The sequence below is a fragment of the Rhinolophus hipposideros genome (assembly GCF_964194185.1).
Source record: "Rhinolophus hipposideros genome assembly, chromosome: 8".
Classification (NCBI taxonomy): Eukaryota; Metazoa; Chordata; class Mammalia; order Chiroptera; family Rhinolophidae; genus Rhinolophus; species Rhinolophus hipposideros.
The window spans coordinates 10967670-10989825 of NC_138054.1; the positions used below are offsets into that span (position 1 = coordinate 10967670).

Here is a 22156-nt window from a genome sequence, read left to right on the forward strand (position 1 = left end):
GAGGATTATAATCATAAAAATAATTATAGCTTGCACATTTTCTCCAGAAAAGCTTTAGGAAATAAAGGAAACACATACAGGCCTATAGTTGAAATCCCCTGTCTGTAATGACATTCTTCTTTGCCCCTAGAGACAGTCATTGTCCTTGAATTTGGTTTCACCATTCTTCTGTATGTTTTAAACTTTTACTACAGGCGTATGTGTCCATTAATAATATGCAATATTGCTTTGCATATTTTTAATTCTCTCATAAAATTCTGCAGTTTGCTTTTTTTTAATTCAACCACATGTTGTTGAACGTTTTCCATGCTGGTGTTTGTAATTCAATGTTTTAGTCAAGGTTTGGTTAGGAACACAGAATGACTAGATATTCCAAGTAGAAGGGGACTTAATACACAGAGCTACAGGTGTCTGTCAGCATTGTAAGGCCTGGGAGCAAAAATCAAGAAAGCTGCCCAGGACTTTTTTGCTACATGCAAAGCCTCTATGAATCTAAGAATCTAGGAGGCAGCTGACAACAAGCTCAAGGGTCTATTACAACGCAACAAGTGAATTGCAAGAGCCTGTCCATCAGGGCTAGTAAATTCACTTGCGCCACTGTAGCATAAGAACTCTCTTTTTCCTTCTGCATTACAAATCCATGCAAATGTCCCTCATTGGAAGACTAACCTAGAACCACAAAGAAATGAGATGCTGGGAAAGGTAGTTCCAGGTTTTTCCCCTATCATGCAAATAAGAGGAAGGCAATGATGCAATGCTGATTCTAATCCAAACCCACTCTTGTCCATTCATTTTCACAGCTACAGTGAATTGCTGTTACATTAAGAAATGTGTCACAATTTACTATTCATATTCTCCTGCTGGACATTTAGATTGCTATCACTAAAAATGTGCAATGTGTTGTACTTGCCTGTGAATAAACACAAGGTGGATACTTTAAAATAATAATTATAACTATAGCTAATAGTTATTTCCCATGCAACCCACTATGCTAAGCAATTTATACATCACAATATTTGATGCTCACAAAACCCCAATTTATGGATGAGAGAACGGAGGCCAGGTTAGGTGATTGTTGAATGTGTTGAATGTGTTGCATGCTAGAAAGTAACAAAAACAGACTACTGCCGAAAGCAGAATGCCCGGTGACCACCTGGGCCACTCAGGAAAAACCATTTGCAATCAAGGTTCTCACAAGTCCAGAGGACAACTTGAGCAGCAGAAGTGATCCTTTCAAGAATTTACAAAAAGGGCCTTCTTCCAACTGATATAATGGAAAACTGTCTAAAGCCCCATGATATAACATATTCCAGGGCTATTCATTATTAATGGTAATAACCAATCATCAATAAAGGCATACATGCTCAGGCTCTCTTTTCCCTAAGACCACTCCTTCCTATGAGTTATTGGAATCATTTCTGTTATTTGATGCTAAATGTCACATAGAAAATAACCACTTGCAAAATGTTGGGTTCGTCATATTTTAAGAACGAATACTTTAGGTCATTTTAATCAGTTTCTGATATATGCAGTTTTCTGAAAGCACTGCAGGGAAGAACACCGGCTGTGACTAATAATGACAAGAATATGAACTATGCTCTTCATATACATATTGGAATCAGAACATTACCAAAGTACTTTACCACCTTAAGTATTTAGGAAGCTTTAAATAAAAAATAAATTTGCCTATTTCACTGAAATTGAGCATCCCCTTTTCAGGCATAAAACTTCAAACTTATTAATTTCATGGCTATATTTTAAAATGAGTGTTAGTACCAGCTAGATGACTGCATGATAAGTGTCTTAAAATTTCAAGAAAAGGCACTAAATTTTTCACAGTATTTGTATTTCACTCTCAGCGTAATAAAAATGTGCCACCCTTTTAATAATGAATAATAGATTCTCAGTTTGATTTACATGCATGGATTAAATGTCATATTTGAAAAGTTGCTATTTTATTCATATTGGATTTCCCTCCAGTAAAACAAAAATGGTGCCCATCTACTATTATAATAACGATACCTTGCTACACTGGTGTATAAATATTAACTCGTTGATATACTTCTTAAAACTCTATAGATTCATGAACTAGTCTGATAGCACCGTGAGTTTAAGTGAGGTTTGGTTTTCTCTGCGGCTTTGGAGGTGCCCGTGTGTGCACTGCATATAATGTGGTTACACCAGGGAGCAGGGAAGCCAGACCTTTTTTCAGTGACACCAGATTTATATACTGAATTCTGAAAGGTTAAAGTCTGTTGTTGCTGCTTCTTGCCCATTGGAAAAAAAGGATAATTCATTGTCAGCAGTTCTTCATGAGTCCTTGTATTAGTCTTGTAGGTTTGCCATAACAAAGTGCCACAGACTGAGTGGCTTAAACAACAGAAAATTATTTCCTCACAGTTCCGGAGGCTGGAAGTCCAAGATCAATGTGTCAGCAGGGTTGCTTTCTTCTGAGGCTTTCCTTGTGTGCTTGGTTTGTCTCCCTGTGTCCTCACAATGGTCTTCCCTCTTTCATAGCCCTCTGTGTGTATGTTTAATCTCTGCCTCTTATATAATAACACCTGTCATACTGGATTAGGGCCCACCCTAATGACCTCATTTCAACTTCATTACCTCTTTAAAGGCCTGATCTCCAAATACAGTCACATTTTGAGGTATTAGGATTTAGAACTCAGCATATGAATTTGGGGAGACATGATTCACTCCATAACATTTCCTTATCGCTCCACGTCTATCTCATATATCTACCCACTTACGTGCACATAACATAGCTAAAGACCCAAGTGGTTTTGGGGTGATCCAAAGCTGAATTTAGAAATGCAATGATTGATTTTCCTTTAAGCACACAAGGTTCAATTTGCAGAATCTACCCGAGCAATTTAAGGAGAGGGCCCTGACTATTCTTCCAACTCTCAATATGGAACTTGGCCATAGAAGGGGCTAAATAAGTTCTTCACTTATCTATTGTTCCATAACAAACTACAACAAAATGTAATGACTTGAAACAACAATATTTTACGGTATCTCCCAATTATGTGGATCAGGAAGTGAGGCATGAATCACCAGAACGACTCATCTACTCCACACAGCATCTGCTGGGGCCACTTAGTGCTATTTAGCCAGTTTCTGAACTGAACGGTCCAAGACAGCTTCACTCACATGCCCTGGACTTTAGCAAGGACAGAAGGCTAGGCTCAGCTCAGGTCTCCCCACTCCTTCCCACCCTAACCCCTGCTACCAGTCACAGGGCTTCACTTTCCGGCCTCCACAGCCGTGTACCTGGATTTTTTTACATGGCAATTCAGGGTTCTAAAAGCAAGGTTTCCAATTAGCAGGAAGTGAAGTTGCCGGTCTTTTAAAGCCTGAACTTACACCCAGGAACAGTAACAGTATGATTTCCATCACATTCTACTGGTCAAGTAGTCACAGACTCTACCCCCCTCAGATTCAAGGGGAAGAAACATAGACCTTACTCTTTAGGGGGAGGAGTAGCAAAGAATGTATGGCCATTGTAATCTACCACAATAAGTTATTGATAACTGAATGAATGAACAACAATATGCAAAATATATCATGTAATGCAAATAAAGTTAATCTATTTGGCCATGTACATTGCAGTGACATTTGACTAACCCAGCAACTTCCATCTGAATTAACATCACACATGAAAGATTTCCAGTAACTCAAGCAAGACAATGTGAATTTGAGAACACTACATGCCAAGTTTTCATATTTTTGACTTCTTGATTGCATGTATTTTTCCTAAGTTTGAAGTGTTTGTTTGTTTGTTTATTCATTTATTTATTTATTTAACCCACCTCTCATTTTCACAGTGGATGAATAGTTTAACCAACCTAGGTTAGATGGCAATGACTAATAAAAGGAAGGTCAGTGTCCATGGAGCTAATAATGTGGCTCCAAAACAGAAGTCCTTGCTCGTTAAGAACTAGACATTTTACAGTTTTTTAATTCTCTGATTTTTTAAATAAAGGGCTTATAATAGTCTTCCATCATCACAAAGACCAATGCAGCTATTTTTAGTTGGAAATATAAAAAATTGTCTGGAGAAATTTTTGCCTAGTGTTTAAAATAATCAAGGTCAAAGTTAACTTCAAAAAGGTACATTTGGGGAGGTCCTTATAATTGCCTAAGAAATTTGAAAAATTTCAGAAAGCATACCAGAAGGCTTTCATCCATTTTTCCACCTGAGCTTTGCTGAGTTTGCTCATGTCTCAAAGAAGTGAGTTTATGAGCTCACTTTTCTGTTTGGAAAATAGTTACCTAAAAGATTGGTTTTATAGATTAAAGAGGGGAACAGAGACCAAATAAGCATAAAGTTGCAAAACCATAAAATATTGATATTAATTTTCTCATTCTTTACCAGTGGCAGGTTTCTCATTTATGAGTAATATTAAATAATATCTATTTCTCTGAATTGATTTGTTTCTTCTTTAGATCTATTAATATTTCTATTTTAGAAAATACTGATACCAAGATCTGGGTCTTAAGATTATTTTAATACTTCCTTGTACTCATTTTTGAGAAACTAAATTTACAATAAATTTGTTGCACCTCTATAACTAGGTTTTCACGTATCATTCTCTTTTTTATTTTAGAAGTAGCTATTGAATACCTACTATATACAAGTGCTTTATTCTCTGAATGACACACCAATAAACATGGCATGGCCTCTGCCCTCAAACACCTGAAATCTTGTTGGAACCAATTAATGTACATAAACAAAAGCAAAGGTGACTGACTTTGGAATTTAAATTATAGGTAAGAGTTAACATGGGGATAAATGCCTGATGGCACGCCAGAACTTGTAGGATATACAGAACTTGGGTATAGCTTGAGCTGAAAGAGTCGTTGGGTATGTAGAACGTTGGCTCTGTTTGATGAGGGTAAAGATGGTGGAAGGAGCCTGAGGCTACATTACAAGTGTCTTTGAGTCCATGGCAAGGACTTTGATTCACTCTAAGAGCAATGGGGAGTCACCAAATGGTTTTAAAGGGGACATGGTGAAATGACGTGATGCAAAGACTATTTCACTTAATGATGGCCATGGGGACATTGGTGAAATGACTTGGGTTAGTGGAAAGTCCTTCTTGGAGTTAAAAAATTAGAAAGGATCAAGTATCCAGAATTATAGGGCAGGGGTTTCATTCGTAACATTGCCCTAATAAGCTATACGATCTTCGGTAATTTGCTTATTTCTCCAAAATTCAGTTTCTCATCTGTTAAATAAAAATACTAATGTCTACCTCACATATTTTTTTGAGGATGTTATAATATTGGTTAAAGCAGAAACTCTAGTTTGGTCTAAAAACACTTTACTGGTTTTAGAAAGGAAAAACTTAAGATATAGCCTATGTATAAATGCGAGGTCTGACAACTAAGTTCATGAACTTGTTGCAATGATGTTGCTAACCTATTTTTGATGTCAGAGGGATCATTCATTATGAATTTGTACAACTGGACACACAGTTAACTAAGTTTACTATTTGGAAGTGCTGAAAAGGCTGCGTGAAAAAGTTAGACGACTTGAATGTTTTGCCAACAATTCATGGTTATTGCATCACGACAATGCAGCAGCTCACATGGCACTGTCTATGAGGGAGATTTTGCCAGTAAACAAATAAATGTATTGGAACACTCTCCCTACTCACCTGATCTGGCCCCCAATGGCTTCTTTCTTTACCCAAAGATAAAGGGAATATTGAAAGGAAAACATTTTGATGACATTCAGAACATCAAGGGTGATACAATGATATCTCTGATAGCATTCCAGAAAAAGAGTTCCAAAATTGCTTTGAAGAGTGGACTACCTAGTACATAGCTTCCCAAGGGGAGTACTTTGAAGGTGACTGTAGTGATATTTAGCAATGAAGTATGTAGCACTTTTTCCAGGATGAGTTCGCGAACTTAATTGTCTGACCTCCTCGTTTTGTGCACAATTGCTCATTTTTTCCTTTCAAACAATGTAATCATGAATATGTTATAAAGTGAAATAGTAATAATATAATTTAGTTAAACAAAACTTCATTTAAGGTATATATTTGGGTTTTGTTTATTGTTCATTTTTGAAAGCAAGTTTGTTCTTAGTTAAAAAAAATATTTTAATCTTTGAAGCATGTCAGAAAATGAGTGGCACTATATTTACCCGGGACCACTACTGTATTGGTGGTAACGTAATAAAATCAATGAGGTAAGGATTCTTGTGATGACTATTTTATGACTAAGACAACAGAGGCACAGAGAGATTGGTTAACTGCTCTAACATACTTTGCTAACTAGGTTTTGGAAACAGAATTCAAATCAAGGTAAAGAGCACACACTTAATTACCATCCTACCATGTCTTGGCCTCCAGCAGTTATTCTTTATATGTGAATATTCAAGAAGAAACTTACTATGATAGCATTCCTAAAAGCTGTTACTAGTAATTAAAATGTATTTTGTTTCCTTTATCCAAAGAAAAAGGCTTATCCAGTCACAAATAAGTAAAGAGCAGATTAAAGAAATTCTCCAGATTGCCACAATTTAGTGTAAGGCAAATCATTTTTTTTTGCCTTTAAACTAGACTTCATATTTTTTCTTCATTCACACAATGACATGTGATCCCAAATAACAGATGTACTTATCAAATAAAATGGGGTTAAGTAACATCAAAATCAAATGATTTTTTTTTTCCTTTAGCGACACAGACACTCAATCTAAGACATGGTTTTATTTTCTTTGTGTCATAGGGTAATGTGAAAAATGAGATATGTAAGCCTAAATGGAAGGAAACCATGGTCTTAATGGAATCATTAGAGAAATTGTTCCAGAATGCTACATCCTTCCAGAAGTAATAACCCTGTAATGTCAGCAAATTCGGAGTCAGTATGCTTTACCTGCTCTGCACAGACGGGCCTCGTCCTGTTCGTTAGATCTGCCTGAGGCTTGGCCCAACTTGAGAATGTGACCTTTCAGAATTTTTTAAAAATGCATTAATCAATGTTCTTTGCCTGAATTTTGCTGGTTTGGCTTCTTTAACTTGTTTGTGTCCTTTTTTCAAGTTGGCCAATTCTTGTATCCAATGAAAATGAGAATTATAAGAATAGCAGTTCTATCTAATAATTAAAAGAAGTTTCTTTAGCTTAGATACCATTGCCAAAATTCAATAATGATATTTTAAAATGTCAGCCAAAAAGGATGATCATGCAAGACAGTTATAAGACAATAATCATCACAATTCTTAATTTCTGACTATATTTTTTAAAATACCTTAATACATTATCTCTTTCAGTCTTCCATATAGCTCTAAAAATTCCATATTTAGTTATCCACATTAATGTATTAGAAACAAAAAAGTACAGCTGAAGAAAGAATAAAATCTTTTCCCAAACTTTCAAAGGATCTCTGAAATGTTCTTATAATAATAGTTTCCTAATTTAAGGCTTTATTGTAGTAATGTTTACTATAACTTTTTATCTTTCTAATTATAAACAAGTTAAATTCCCACACATATAGGAATAGTTTAAATTAGTGATTTCCAAACTGTGACGTACATGTCTTGTGAAAGTAGAGATGCCTTAGCCTCAACCCATGATTTAACTTTGAGTTTTTATTGAGTTAATTAGTTGGAGAATAATCATTTAACTATACAAATTATATGATCATTTATTCTTTCTTTTGCTATTCAAATGCTCTAATGTCTAATATTTTATTAAAATTGAATAGAAAAGACATTTTTATTTAATATTCCTTTCTAAAATTATAAAACATTTCAACATAGAAATTTCAAAAGAATAATAACAAGATGTCATTAGTTCTTGCATTCTTCCCTGTTCTTGAAAGATATCCTTTATTGGTTCTTTTAGCATGTTTCTGTAAAGGGTATACTTGTTGTGGGTTGAACTGTATCCCCCAAAAGAAGATAGATTGAATTCCTAAGCCCCAATACCTCAGAATGTGAACTGATTTGGAAATAGGATCTCTGCAGATTTAATCAAGTTAACATGAGGTCATTAGGGTAGACCTTAAATCCAAATGGCTGGTGTTTTTATAGAAAGGCAAAATTTAGACACAGGGACAAACACACAGAGGAAATACATGTGAAGACACAGAGAAAAAATGCCATGAGAAGACAGAGAATTGAAAAAGCCCATGAAGACCTGGGGCTATCAGAAGCTAGGAGGGAGGCACAGATGGCTCTTTCCCTAGAATCTTCAGAGAGAATATCATCCTGTCAACACCGCGATTTCAGACTTTGGGCCTCTAGAACTGTGAGACAATAAATTTCTTTGTTTTAAGTTACTAAGTTTGCACTACTTTGGTATGGAAGCTTTAGGAAATACAATATTCTTAGTCAAAAATGTTTCTATCCATTTGGAACACCTCTGACCCAACTCTTCAATGATAGGTTAGATATCTTTGTTTAATTAATTTTCTCCCTGAATTTTGAATATATTGTTAAATCATCTTCAGTCCTCTGCTGTAAGTATCTGAAGTTTCACTAAAATGTGTCTAGATGTAGATAGATTTTACTTTGTCCTGCTCAGAATTTCTGCTCCCTTAAACTGAGAATTTGTGTCTTGCAGCAAGTTTGGGAAATTAATAGCTGTTATCTCTTCATGTAATGTTTATGCTCTCTTTTTGTATATTCTGTGCTTCAGAAAATTTTATAAGATATATGTTAGACCTCTTCTATGTCTTTTCAAATCACTTTACTTTTACCATCTCTTTCTCTCTCAATGCTGTTCTCTAGAAATTTCCTCAGATCTGGCTTCCAGTTCGTTGGCTCTCTGTTCAGAGGGTCTACCCATATACTATATCTTTTGAATTTTTCATTTCAGCTACTATATTTTTTTCCATTGCAGAAATTCTATTGCATATTATTAGGATAAATACAATTGTAAGCAGAACCTAAATAGGAAAAGAGAAATTTCTTATTTCCCCCTATTGGTGGGCAGGTATTTCTGTCTAGTCTCCTTTTTAGACTAGTCTTGAATATAGTAAATTTACGAAGACTTTCTTTCAGCGCTCTATACCTAATGTGCCATGGCTTCATCTTCTCAATGGTCACTGAAATCCAAAATTTTAGATCAATGTATTGATAATCTCTTCTCTCTTCTCTTAGGCAGCCACAGCTTACCCATTCCCTGTCTACTTTTCAATTTCCTCTTTATTTCTGGTCCCCAAGGAGATTCCTTTCTTTCTAGAGTGCTTATCAATGTATCTAAAAACCTTTTGCTTATATCTCATCTTGAATTTCCAGGTGTTTATAGAACATAATCTGAAAACAAAATATGCCTTTAACTTCTAATTCTGGCAGGATGGTAAACTAATGTGAACATTTAACTTAGTTTGTCATCCTGCCAGAACTGAAAGTCGAAAGACATATTTTTTCACATATTTCTTCCAAAGATTCCAGCCTATTTGCTATTAATGAATACAATCAACAAAGAAGGCAATGTTTTCTCCTTAAACTATTTCCAGGATAAAGGTCAAAAGACAAAGTAGGTTCCAAATGTCTCTACCAAGGAATTATTAAAATTTTCAAACAAGATAGTCAAAATTAATGAGCCTAAATTTAGAGTCCATAATTTAATTTAATATGATGCTTACAGTAACTCAAATAAAGGAGCTGTTATTACCTAATTTCACATGAGAGGACTAAATCTCAGACTTGTTAGTTAACTCATCATATCTGACCACCTTACAGTTCAGGAAAACCAATGTTAAGATGTGGAATTATTTGGGACAAAATCCAAGCCATAGTATCCAGAAGAGGTACTATGCATGTCTTTGAGCTCACCAATATCTTTGCTGCCTCCCCTAGGAGCCTTCTAAGCAACCTTATAACCTTAGCCTTCAAGAGTTTGTCTCCTGTTCCAGTTTATGCCAAAGAGAAGCCACTTTTGATGCTAAAGTATTGGACCCTTATTCTAAGATCCATTAGCAATGTAACCTTGCAGATGCGCAACGCAAACCCTTCCTCAGAAGACTCAGTGCTTCTCCAATAATTAGGACCTGCCATAGCATTTGAGCAATTCCTTCTCAGTTCCCCTTTGCACATAGGAATAGATGACCATCTGTTCCCAGTTAGCATTTCTAAGATGCCCTGTACTCCCAGACATCTATATGAAGCCAGTTTCTTCTATCCATAGGATAAGAACAGAAGTGGCCCTGTCTTAGACTTGTATTTTAAAAGTAATGACATTTTTAGGGTTCATCCATGTTGTGACATATATCAGTACTTCATTACTTTTTATGGTCAAATAATATTCCACTGTATAGATACACTGCAGTTGGTTTATCCATTTGTCAGTTGATGGGAATTTGGGTTGTTTCTACCTTTTGGCTATTATGAATGATGCCAGGCTCTCATGTACGAATTTTTGTGTGATATATATTTTCATTTCTCTTGAGCATACGTCTAGAATTGCTAGGTCATGTGGTGAGTGTGTGGTCTGCATTAAACATTTTGAGGGTACAGAGTTTCCTTTTCAGGTGATGAAAATGTTTTAAAATTGGCTGTGGTGATGGCTACCCACATCTGTGAATATACTACAAACCATAGTAGTACTATATACTTTAAATGAGTCAATCGTATGCTATGCAAACTATATGTCAATGAAGCTTAAAAAAAAACCGACACCTGATATTAAAGGTTAAATAAGAAAAAAAGTAATGGCATAAATATCTTAGATATCCCTATATCAATTATATACACAATGTGAATTTATGTGTTTTTGTGTGTCTACTCCTATTATTTAAAAATTACATTACTTGAAAACTTACTGTTTTGACGGTCAGTCTCCCACAACTGCTTGCAGAGTGACTGGCAGGCAGAATCGTGTGGTTAGTGAGAAAACTTTCCGTTATTGGGTAGAGCCCAATGGAATGAACTGGACTTTGAGCAACAGCATTTTTATTCTGAAATCAAACAGCCTCAGATGACTTCTCTTTCCTGTCAAGTTCTGGAGGCTTGGTGCTTTTCTTGTTTTTGTTTTTGTCCTGAATTTTGTACTTTTCTTATAGATGCTGAATGTGAAATAGTCTGGTGTGTTTCTTTGGGGACTCAGGATTTTGCTAGGAGATAGCAAAGGGTGGATGTAATTCTGTGACATGTTGTCAGGCTGTTAAAGAGTAAATGTTCCTCGACTGTGGCAGGAGGTAATTATTTTTGTTTGTTTGCTTCTGACACAGGGGAAGAAAATTTGGAGTTGTTATTTCCACTATTCCAAGATACTTTTTTGTTCTGTTTGGCAAGAAGCAAAAATTGTATTTTACTCTTCGAGAAAATAGGAATAACCAGGAAAGTCCTCTGCTTTTCCCTACAGACCTGACGCACTTTTTAACACTGCGAACAGTTTTGCCAACTTGGTCTCAGTGATTTCAGCCCCAGCCCTGAATACGCCTCTTCTTTCTTCGGCCATTTGATCTGTAGCACATTTTGTAAGAAAGATTCAACAGCATGCATGAAATATCCTCAAAGCAAACACAGCAATAGATGTGGCTTCTACATTCAGCATTCACACTCTGATGTGGGGAGCCGCGGATGGACATATAAACCAATAGTAACAATAACAAAAACACTTACATCACCTTTCAACATAAAACAGCTATTTATGCAGATGGTTCTAGAAAGCAAGCTCTCTGAATATTTTTTGTAGCCTCGCTCCCCATACTTTAACATTTTAGGTACCTAATTAAAATGCACCAAAGAATGTAACTGCTTATTAGGTACTGATTGAACCTTTTATAAAATTATTAGCTAAAATCTTAGCTAACACCATATTCCTGAAATTTCTCTGAGGTAAGCAGTGAGAACCAAGACCTCCACACAGGAGCTGAACTCTGCCTATTGCCCCCTTGGTATGTGTCTCGTTCTGTAGAGGCAATGGGCTCCCCCAGGGGAAAAGTCCCTCCATCCCCACCCCTGAATAAGGCTTCTGACATGTATCCCACACTTCTTAACAAGGCCTTTGGGATGTTTCATTAGAGAAAAAAAAATTGTTAACCTACATTGTTCTTAAACAAGGTTAATTCAAAAGTTATATGAAATATGAGCATTTGTCATATATATTAAAATGAAAGTCCACTGGGTAGGAATTTATGGGCTTCACTATCAAAGAGACAGAATAATTACAACAGTAATAATAAAAGAAGCTTCTGAACTTTTACTATGTGTTAGCACTGTGTATTTCCTCAAGAATTACTTCAGTCATTCCTTACAATGCCACTGGTAGGCAGGTATTATTATCCCCATTTCATAGATGAGCCAACTGAGGTTTGCTTCCTCAGTGAATCGTGTCAACCCAGGATTGCTTTTCCTTCAGGACGAATTTTTTCAGAGGAAGAGTTCAAGTGTCTGTTTCAAAAGAACTTCTGGTTTCACCACCACCAGCATCACTATTAATTCAACAAACCATGTCTAACGCTGGCAGATGATACAGTTTAGGGTTAAGTAGCCACCTTCGATAAATGTCTATTTAGTATATGACTACCAACAAAAGGCTGGTTTTTGGCAACAAATGCTGGCGCGGATGTGGAGAAAAGGGAACGCTAGTGCACTGTTGGTGGGATTGCAGATTAGTGCAGCCACTATGGAAAACAGTATGGAGGTATCTCAGGAATCTGAAAATGGAACTACCCTATGATCCAGTAATTCCACTCCTAGGCATCTACCCGGAGAAATCCAAAACTCCAATTCAAAAATCTGTATGCACTCCTATGTTTATTGCAGCACTTTACACAATAGCCAAGATATGGAAACAACCGAAATGCCCATCGGTAGATGACTGGATTAAGAAACTGTGGTACATTTATACAATGGAGTATTACGCAGCCATAAAGAAGAAAGAAATCTTATCATTTGCAGCAACATGGATGGATCTAGAGAGCATTATGTTAAGTGAAATAAGTCAGAAAGAGAAAGACAAGTACCATATGATCTCACTTATATGCGGAATCTAAAGAAAAGAATATGTGAATGAACTAATGAGAAACAGTTTTGGGGACACAAAGAAAAAACCGAGAGTTGTTAGATGGGGGGGGAGGGGTTGGGGATAAGGGGAAAGGTGAAGGGATTAGGAAGCAGCTGGTAACCACAAGATGGCCTCAGGGTTTTTGAAAATTAATTTGGGGAAGGTATTCAATAATGTTGTAAAGATTTTGTTGGGTATCCGATGGACATGCGTCCTATTTGGGAGACCACCTCAGGGATACTGTGGATGCCTGATCATGGCATTGTACACCAGAAGCTAAACATTAATGAATGCCAACTATAATTTTATATATATAATGTGATGGCTCAGTGTGAGGTCGGAGGGATAGTGGATGGGGGAGGGGGGTTCACAGTGTGAGGGATATAAATGATGAATGTCTAAGTATTACCTTGTCTTGTACACCTGAAACTAATAAATTAAAAAATTAAATAAATAAATAAATAAATAAATAAATAAATAAATAAATAAATAAAAGGCTGGTTTTTGTTTCTATCAACTTCCAAACAACATAGAGCTAAAAAGAAAAAAAAAAAGGTCAAAAATTGAGACTAAAAATCTGTTTTCCTCTTAAATATTGGAGGTAAGTAATAATACCTAGGATTGTAGTTTTTAAACCTACTTTACAAAATTGCTCATTTTTACAGCTACACTTTCCATTCTAATTTTTTTTTTCAATTGGTCATTCAGTGGCCAGAATAAATGCAATACATTACCTGAGGAATACATTCATGTGAATAATATATTACCACACTTGATGAAATACCACATGCTAAAATTAATTAAAAGGACACCTTTTAACACAAGACCTAAGGGGAAATGGATAAAGAAAGCACATTCCCATCTATTTTAGAGAGAAATTATTTTCTTTTTTAAAGTCACTCTGTGATACCTATATTGACTCTTATAATATGTGTTTTACTCATTCAAATTAATAGTGTAAAAGGCAATTCTGTATTTGTGAGCAGTCTATTGTGCTCATGTCCAGTAGCCAATTCACCAGCACGTGATAAATATTCTGGGCCTAACCCTGCCCCCTTTCTTATTTTCGCTGGACTGGAGTTCCCTAGAAGACACGGTCTGTCCAGTGCTGATCACCCAGAGAGAGCTGAGTTTCCCTCTCTGCTCCACAGGTAATTTGATGATCTCCTACCCCTACTTCTTACTCCTGCACCAGGACCACTCTCTAATCCTACCCACTGCTTCCTCCCTTCCCAAGCACAGTCTCCTCTCCAATCGCTTTGCATGGTAAACACCCTCCCCTATATTCATAATATATTTTCTGAACAATCCCTCCAACTTCTCTTCTTACCTAAAGCTTGGTTCTCACCTAAAAACAGTGTCCCTGGCTGCCTACAAAATACATACAAAAATACACAAGTCAATATACACGTTACATACAATATACATATATCAGTGACCTCTTACATGTAAATCCTGAAAAGGTGAAGAACTATACCAAGAATCCATAAATATGTGTTCTTGATAAATAAGGCTGGCATTTCCATTGTACACAGGACTTTGGGTGTCTACTCACGGTCCACAATCCAGTGCTTGGTACATATAGGCTTAGTGGGTATTTGTTGAATGAATGAAAGTGTTTGCTTACACAAATTTGAATATCAAAAGCTGTGTGGATAGGGATGAAAAGGTAGATAGATAGGGAGAGTGGGGAAGCTAAACAAAAAGTAATATGTGTGCAGAAAAACCAGCTTACCACATAAAGGCTTTCATGGAAATACAGTCCCACATCATAAAAGTTTCCATCATGCCTCACTGGATGGGTTCTAGTCTTCAGCTTCTCTGTTTGCCACCACTGTAAGACACAGCCGCCTAGTTGACCAAGCAGGGACACTTGGAGGAGATAAGAACCTTGGCGAGCCTTGTTCTTGATGCCCCTGATGCATTTCATCTGTATTTGAAAAGGCTGAGGCGACTGAGACTTCTCAACCTAAAAAAAAAAGATGGGGTTCTTGAATTACACAGGAACTGCGTAAAACCACACAATTAGCCACAATGCTCTTCTCACAGGGAAAAAGGAGACAATTATTTTTAGTCAACCTGTAATTGTCAGGTATTAGCGAAGATAACAGAGGAGGACACACGATATATAATTAGGGGGTCAAAAGGCAATCCCACCGATTATGGGAGGGAAAGTTTAGCCAATTTTTAAGCATGGTATGTTAATGATCTGTGACATCAGAGCCATTTTTCTATTATAATAAGAAAGAATTAACAGGAAACTAACACTTCTGAAACCACACAGCATGCCTGAGATATCTGAGATGGATGACCATAAGCAGTTAAGCTCTAAATTCTGAGTTTGAGAGGTGACAGCCCTTGTCTAACACTAGTCACAGACCATGTGCCACATTGATGCGTGAAGGGCAAAACAAGTCAGACTAACACCTCTCTAATACTTTTATTTGATTTAAACGTGAGGTCAACTTAGCCTATAGTCTTCAAATGAGGGTCTAAAAACATACAATAAAGGGGCAAGGATGGCATTTGTATGTGCTTTAACCTAAAATAGCATAAATTGCATATAACTGAAGAACACGTGTCAAGAATATTTTACAGGACATGTGAATTTTATTGCTTACCTTCAGCTTAGAGAAATAGGCCATCTTCATTTTTAATAAGTGCTGAAAAGTCTATACAAATTGATAAGAGTTTTAATGGACTATTGTTTCAGATTAAACAAAAATTAAACTGGGATTATTAATAACTCAAATGTCATTAAGTCATGTTTTCTGTACTCACAAGTCCCTAATAGTCTTCAGAATAATTTGACTTAGAAGAATTCTCTATTACATTGTGCTTTAAGCAAAAATAATGTCATTTTTAGAAGCATGTTACTACTCTCTTGGCTACCTGAGTTAGTAGCACCACTCATTAATCTGCAGGCAAGAGTAAACAGTTTTTAATCCTGCCTAGACTTTATTTTGCAAAAGATAATATACATTTCCATATAGATAGTATGCTTCTGGAATCAAATCACAGTTAAATAAGCAGTGAAAGTTGTTAAACTTCTTTTGTTTTTTCTTGCAAGTCATACTTAAAAACTAATCAGAACAACAATTATTTTTGGTTTAATTAGAAAATCTTAATTAACAATAAAGACTTAACCTTAATATTTTGGTTTCTAAAAATATTTTAAAAATTAACACCATGTGAATAAATAAGACAATCTTTTTAAACCTCAAGGCAGGGTTACTGATGCAGGCAGACAGAGTTATTAAACACATTCTAAATTAAATGCCTCTATGAATTTTATACTGAAATATATTGTGATAGTTTTGCATGCCAAATGTGACATTTTGTATTTTAGATTCATCTTCTGTAGTAATTTTGGAAATGTCATACAAACAAAGATTTTGTCATTTTCCAATGGAATTACTATGCATGGCCGCTTAGCCATCTCTCTGCTAGCTCTTGTGGTTGTTTAAGTCAGCAAGCCATAAAAAATCTTTATCTCTCTGAAACACAGCAATTTGGAAGATAATCGAATAGTGACTAGGGGGCAGAAATGCCAGTCTGAGGAATTATACCACAATCTCTCTTGCATTTACAACCTTCCTCAAAGCGAGTGTCAGATGAGTAGAAAAAGAGACAGAAGATTCATCAAATCTCAAGCCTTGTCTCATTTGCATGGTGGCAGGCCTGCCTCATTGTCTAGTGAGCACCCAGCCTGGTACAATGGATGGTTTTGAGGAATTCCTATGGCTTTGCACTGGAGAGTTTTAGCCATTCCGTTTTAGCGTAGAATTCTCCCCCACAATATTTATTAAGACCTGCTAAAAATCTGTTTCTCTAAAAGGCCCTACAAGAGGAAAATCATAACAGGAAAGCGAGTTGACACAATTGACCTCCTCATTTAATGTTTTGCATCCGAGAAAAAGTCATGAGAGTCTCACCTTCCAGCAAGCTCCTGATGCTCCCTTTGCTTCATGAGTTACTTCTGGGAGGGTAGAAAACTTCGCTATGTTGTCTTCTTTACAAACATTTAGGTCTGCAATTAATGGTTGACTTGGAGCTCTGCACAATTACAAGAAGAGGGGAGATAAAAGAAAAAACTTGACAATGGAGTACAATGAACAGGTTTGCCTTTGGATTCACAGCACAATTTGATGTTTCCCTTAAACATTTTGTCAGATTAACTGGGAATTAGGTAAATACCACGTTACAGAGGCTGCAGTTGATTCAAGTCAGGGACTTGAGTAGCTTTTGAAATGTGCCCCTATAAAATGTAGGCTTCACTCTTATTACCGTGTTTGCCCAAAAATAAGACCTAACCAGAAAATAAGCCCTAGCATGATTTTTCAGGATGACATCTACTGAACATAAGCCCTAATGTGTCTTTTGGAGCAAAATTAATATAAAACCAGGTCTTAATTTCGGGGAAACACGGTAGCTACTGATCTCCCAACAATTAAAATATGGCTTGTTTCAGAAATTACCAAAAGATCAAATATTTGTTAAGAGTTGTTGCCACTTCATTTTCTACCCTACCCCTCAATCTTATACATTGTTAGAGAGACTTTAGGAAAAAACTTATTTAAATAAATGAATAGCTGATATGAAATAAATTTCCTTGTTTAATGCAATGGCCAGAGATCAAGGTCTATTTCGACCCTCACAATGTTCCCCAGGCTTTTCTTCACTTTATTCGAGGTTTGCTTTGTTTTGTTTTTTAGCTCCACAAGTCTTAAAAGCATTTGTCTGCTTTCCCAAATTCATTTGGATTAAGAAGAATCTTGTATTTCACTTCTCCTGATTTAAGCTTAATTCCATGAGCATAGCCATCTGTGACAATGACTGTACCCCCACCAGAGGAATGGCCTTTTTGGATCTCACAGCTGATTTAGTTTCCTGTGATAGAAATGATTTCCCTTAATTTGGTTAGAGCTACATTGACACAAGGGTTCATTAGGACACCCATTTGCTGGCAATTCAATTTCAAATTAAATACACTTTGTTGTAAATTTTATTACTTTTAAACTACTGTATCTATTGTCTTTAATGGCTCTATTATACAGTTATGAAGGTAAACAGATTTCATTAGTAAACATAAACATGTTATGTTAACCACAGTGAGATAGTTTCCTCAGTTTATTTGTTTATTCCCTTGGCAAGAATTGTAAGGCACTTATGAAATATCCTGAAAACTTAATCTAAATAATTAAACACTGAATTTATGATTATAATCCTAATGGGGGGGACAAAAGAAACAAGCAAACAAGGTCTTTGATTTCAATTTCAGTTATTTGTAATTAAAGATTTTCTAAAAATACCTTCCTTAGTTAAAAAGGAACACAATTCACATATAAAGATTAATACACAGCTTCAACATGATAGCAGCTATCTAGAGATAAACCTAGCTAGTCGTGTCCCCTGGGAACGGTCATACCCTAAATGAGGAACCAGACCGAACATCAACTCACTTTGGAATTAGGTCCTACATCATATTATTTTTTTTTTCTGCTCCTATGTAGTGCTTATATCCTTATTTTTCACAGGTGGGCAACTAGACACAATTTTTTTTCCTTTACAAAATGAGGTTGATGCTATGAATATTATTTTGTAATCTATATTTTCTATTTGTTTATTATGGGCATTTTCAATGAGATTTTTTTTTCTACAGCATAATTTTTAGTGATGACCTAGTATTCAATAATAGGGTTCTATCATAATTTATTTAAATGATCCCTTATTGATGGATATGAGGTTAGTTCCAATTTTTCACTATTTCACTATAATTAACTCACTAGCATATAAAATCTTGTAGACCTCTCTAACAATTTTTCTGGTATGAAGTTCTATCACTAGAAATGTTGGGCATGGAAGGCATGCTATTTTACATCTCACTGATCTCTACCTTGAGCATTAAAATGACACCTCAGCAATGTATAATTTTGTCCGCATGGCCTATCCTTTTAGGCACTGAATAGTCTTCACAGAGAGACAGATTCCCCTCCAGTCGGTCCCTTATTTTCACTGCCAGCAGGATTAGAAGCTAAGTAAAATGGCGACAAATAAACAACACTGATATACAACAGGGTTTTTCAACCTCTGCACTATTGGCATTTTAAACTACATAATTCTTTGTTGTAGGGGCTGTTCTGTGCTTTGCAGAATGTTTAGTAAGATTCCTGGCCTCTGCCTGCTAGCTGCCATTAACAGACCCTTCCCTAGTCTCAGTCATGACAATCAAAATTGTCCCCAGATATTGCCAAATGCCTCCTGGGGCAAAATTGATCTCTGTTGAGAACCACTAATATACAGTTTTAACTAGTATTTATTGAGTGCTTATCATGCTCAAGGCCAGCTTTTAAAGACATTATATTTATTATCTCATTTAACCTTTAGAGTAAACCAACAAGGTATGGTTCCTGCTTAACTGGAGAGAAACTGATGCTGAGGAATGTTGAACATCTTGTTTGAGCTTGCATAGTCATAAAGATAAAGCCTAAGGCTCCAAGTGAGACCATCTAACTTCGGGACCCCTCTGAACTTATACCCATTACTACTGCATCTGCTATAGTGAGATGGAGGAGCAGCAACCACCACATCCAAATCTTGGAAGTTCCTACATTGGACCAAGGATTTAGATATTTTCTGAGAGATAAGTAAGACATGGCTCCCAGCCATACTACCATTACTATAATGCCCCACCCCCAAACTGTCATATATGGATGAAGGGGCACAAATAAATCCCAGGAGAAAATGAGGTCATGTTTCCCACATACATGACCCTTCAGGTGCATCAAACTAGGGTGCGACTATCACCTATAATTTCGCCCACATTTAACCCATAGCCAAATGAAGAAAATAAAACAAAATGCATTAAATCAACCATTAAAAAACATACTTCTCAAATTTGTTGCCAGCATTTAAACATGACATAGGAATGCATTGATTGACTTCTTCCCCTTCAAATTTCAAGTCCTGCATGAAAGAAAACAGAAATAAAATAAACTGGATTCAAAATACACTTGAAACAGCTATGTAAAAGTTGTTTTTTCTAAGACCAGGCTATGCTGATTCTTAAAGGTTAAGGTTCTAGGAGGCAAATGAGAACATAGAAATTATCTTTTGCAACCACCTTATTGTGGAATCTGACTTTTCTCACTCTGCTTAGTTACTTTTCAACCAGGAAGGTAGAGGAAATAGTAAATAAAATTTAAAAAGAAGGAGAAATGTTTAGTGGATGCCAACCTTGCTTTCTATGCCTCTTTCTATTTCTGTCTACCCACCCCACACATACACATACACATGCACATGAACACATACCACCTAAAGGAACAGTTTATGACAAAATGTAAATGAACATATGGCTGGATGTGTAGAATGGTAAAAATGTTAATAGTAACTGTGATCATATATTCTTTATCATCCAATCCAAGACCTTCTAGCAGTAAAAAGGGAAATTTAATTATTCTAAGACAACAGGCATAACCCAAGACTTTGCCAAGCAAACTATAATGTATAGTAACCCTATTAATAATACTCCTCCATATGTTCTGAAAGGGTATCCTGTATAAGAAAGTATCAACCTATTTAGTAAAGATGAATGATAAGAGAGGTTGGAAGCTGCAGTACTTTATAACCTAATCCTGGAAATAACATAGCATCATTTTTGCTGTATGATACTGGTCACACAGATCAACTGTGGTACAATATGGAAGGGAATTACACAAAGGTTTGGATAACAGGAAAACAGGATCAAGGGTCCATAGCGATTATGAAATCCAGACATATCAAGGGTCAGCTGAGGCTGGAGATCTGTCTCCAGGAGCAGTCACATGTTTGTTGGCAGGCCTCAGTTCCTTGCTAACTGTCGGCCAAAGGCTTTGGTTTCTCACCACGTGGGCGTCTCCATAGGCTACTTACACAGGGCAGCTTGCTTACCCCAGAGTGAGAGATGAAAGATTGTAATTAGAAATCCTCCACACATATCCATGAAAAAATATATAGTATATATAGGAAATCCCAAAGACTGTAACATATTGATATAAAGGAGTTACCTTGCCAGGGTCATGTCAGCAGTAAATGTCATGTTATATGTTGTGCTTGGCTTGGTTAAATACATTTCTTAATAAAACTCTGCCAAAAGGGCCTCTAAATAGATATGTGAGATCACATAAAACAATCTGATTCTATTCAGTAGATATTTTCAAGTTTATCACATATTAATTAGAGTAACACTTCATAATAGCTATGCTAATCTACATTTATTGAGCATTTACACCATAGGTATTATATTTCAATATCTCATTCTACAAATATTAATATTTATTGTGGGTTTGCTTTATGCCAGATTTTGTGCTAGAAGCCAGGGATACAGTGGTATACAAAAAAAAAAAAATACTATGCCTGACATTAAAAGACTTCTTTCTGGTGAGCATGATAAATAAAAAAATAAATAAACTTGAGACAGCAATAAAACAATGGCAAGTACAATAAACACAATGGAGGAAACAATCCAAGAAATACCATACAGAATATTTTAGGGGACGAAGTTGTGAGGGAAAGTGGTAAGGGAAGACAGTGAATTTTAAAATGAGAGCTGAGGAAAAGAACAATTTAGCCATGCAGAGTTGGAAAAATTGATTGACCCAGGCAGAAAACAATCATGTGCAAAGGTCCTGAAGTAGGACATGGTTTTGCATATTAAAAAACAAACAAACAAAAACCTGAAAGAAGATCATTGTGACTTAAGTACAGTTACCCGGGGAGAATATTGGGAACTTGGACTGGAAACATAAGGAAACATTTACCCATGAAGATATATGTGCTCCGAAGTTCACTGCAGCTTTATTTATGGTGGCCAAGACACGGAAACAACCAAAGTGTTCTTCGATAGATGACTAGATAAAGAAGACATGGTGTATGTACACAATGGAATACTATTGTGCCAGAAGAAAAGATGAAATAGTGCCATTGGTGACAACATGGATGGATCTTGAGAGTATTATGCCAAGCGAAATAAGTCAGACAGAAAAAGTCGAGAACCATATGATCTCTCTGATATGTGGGATATAAAACTGAAAGCAACAAATGAATAAGACAAACAAAAAAAGAAACAAAACTCACAGGAACAGATAATAGTTTAGTGGTTACCAGAGGGTAAGGAGGGAGGGGGGTGGTAGATGAGGGTAAA

At 36.1% G+C, this 22156-nt stretch overlaps 1 protein-coding gene across 1 annotated transcript in view; it reads right to left on the reverse strand.

The window, feature by feature from the left end:
- LOC308500954 (uncharacterized protein) overlaps positions 1-22156 on the reverse strand; it is a gene marked incomplete at both ends in the record, with an annotated part of 309027 nt that overhangs the window by 212779 nt on the left and 74092 nt on the right. Inside the window, 3 exons of the mRNA XM_081056445.1 lie at positions 14711-14944; positions 16911-17031; positions 19865-19941. Of these exons, the coding sequence (XP_080912571.1) occupies positions 14711-14944; positions 16911-17031; positions 19865-19941 (432 nt within the window). The remainder of the gene's footprint in view (positions 1-14710; positions 14945-16910; positions 17032-19864; positions 19942-22156) is intronic.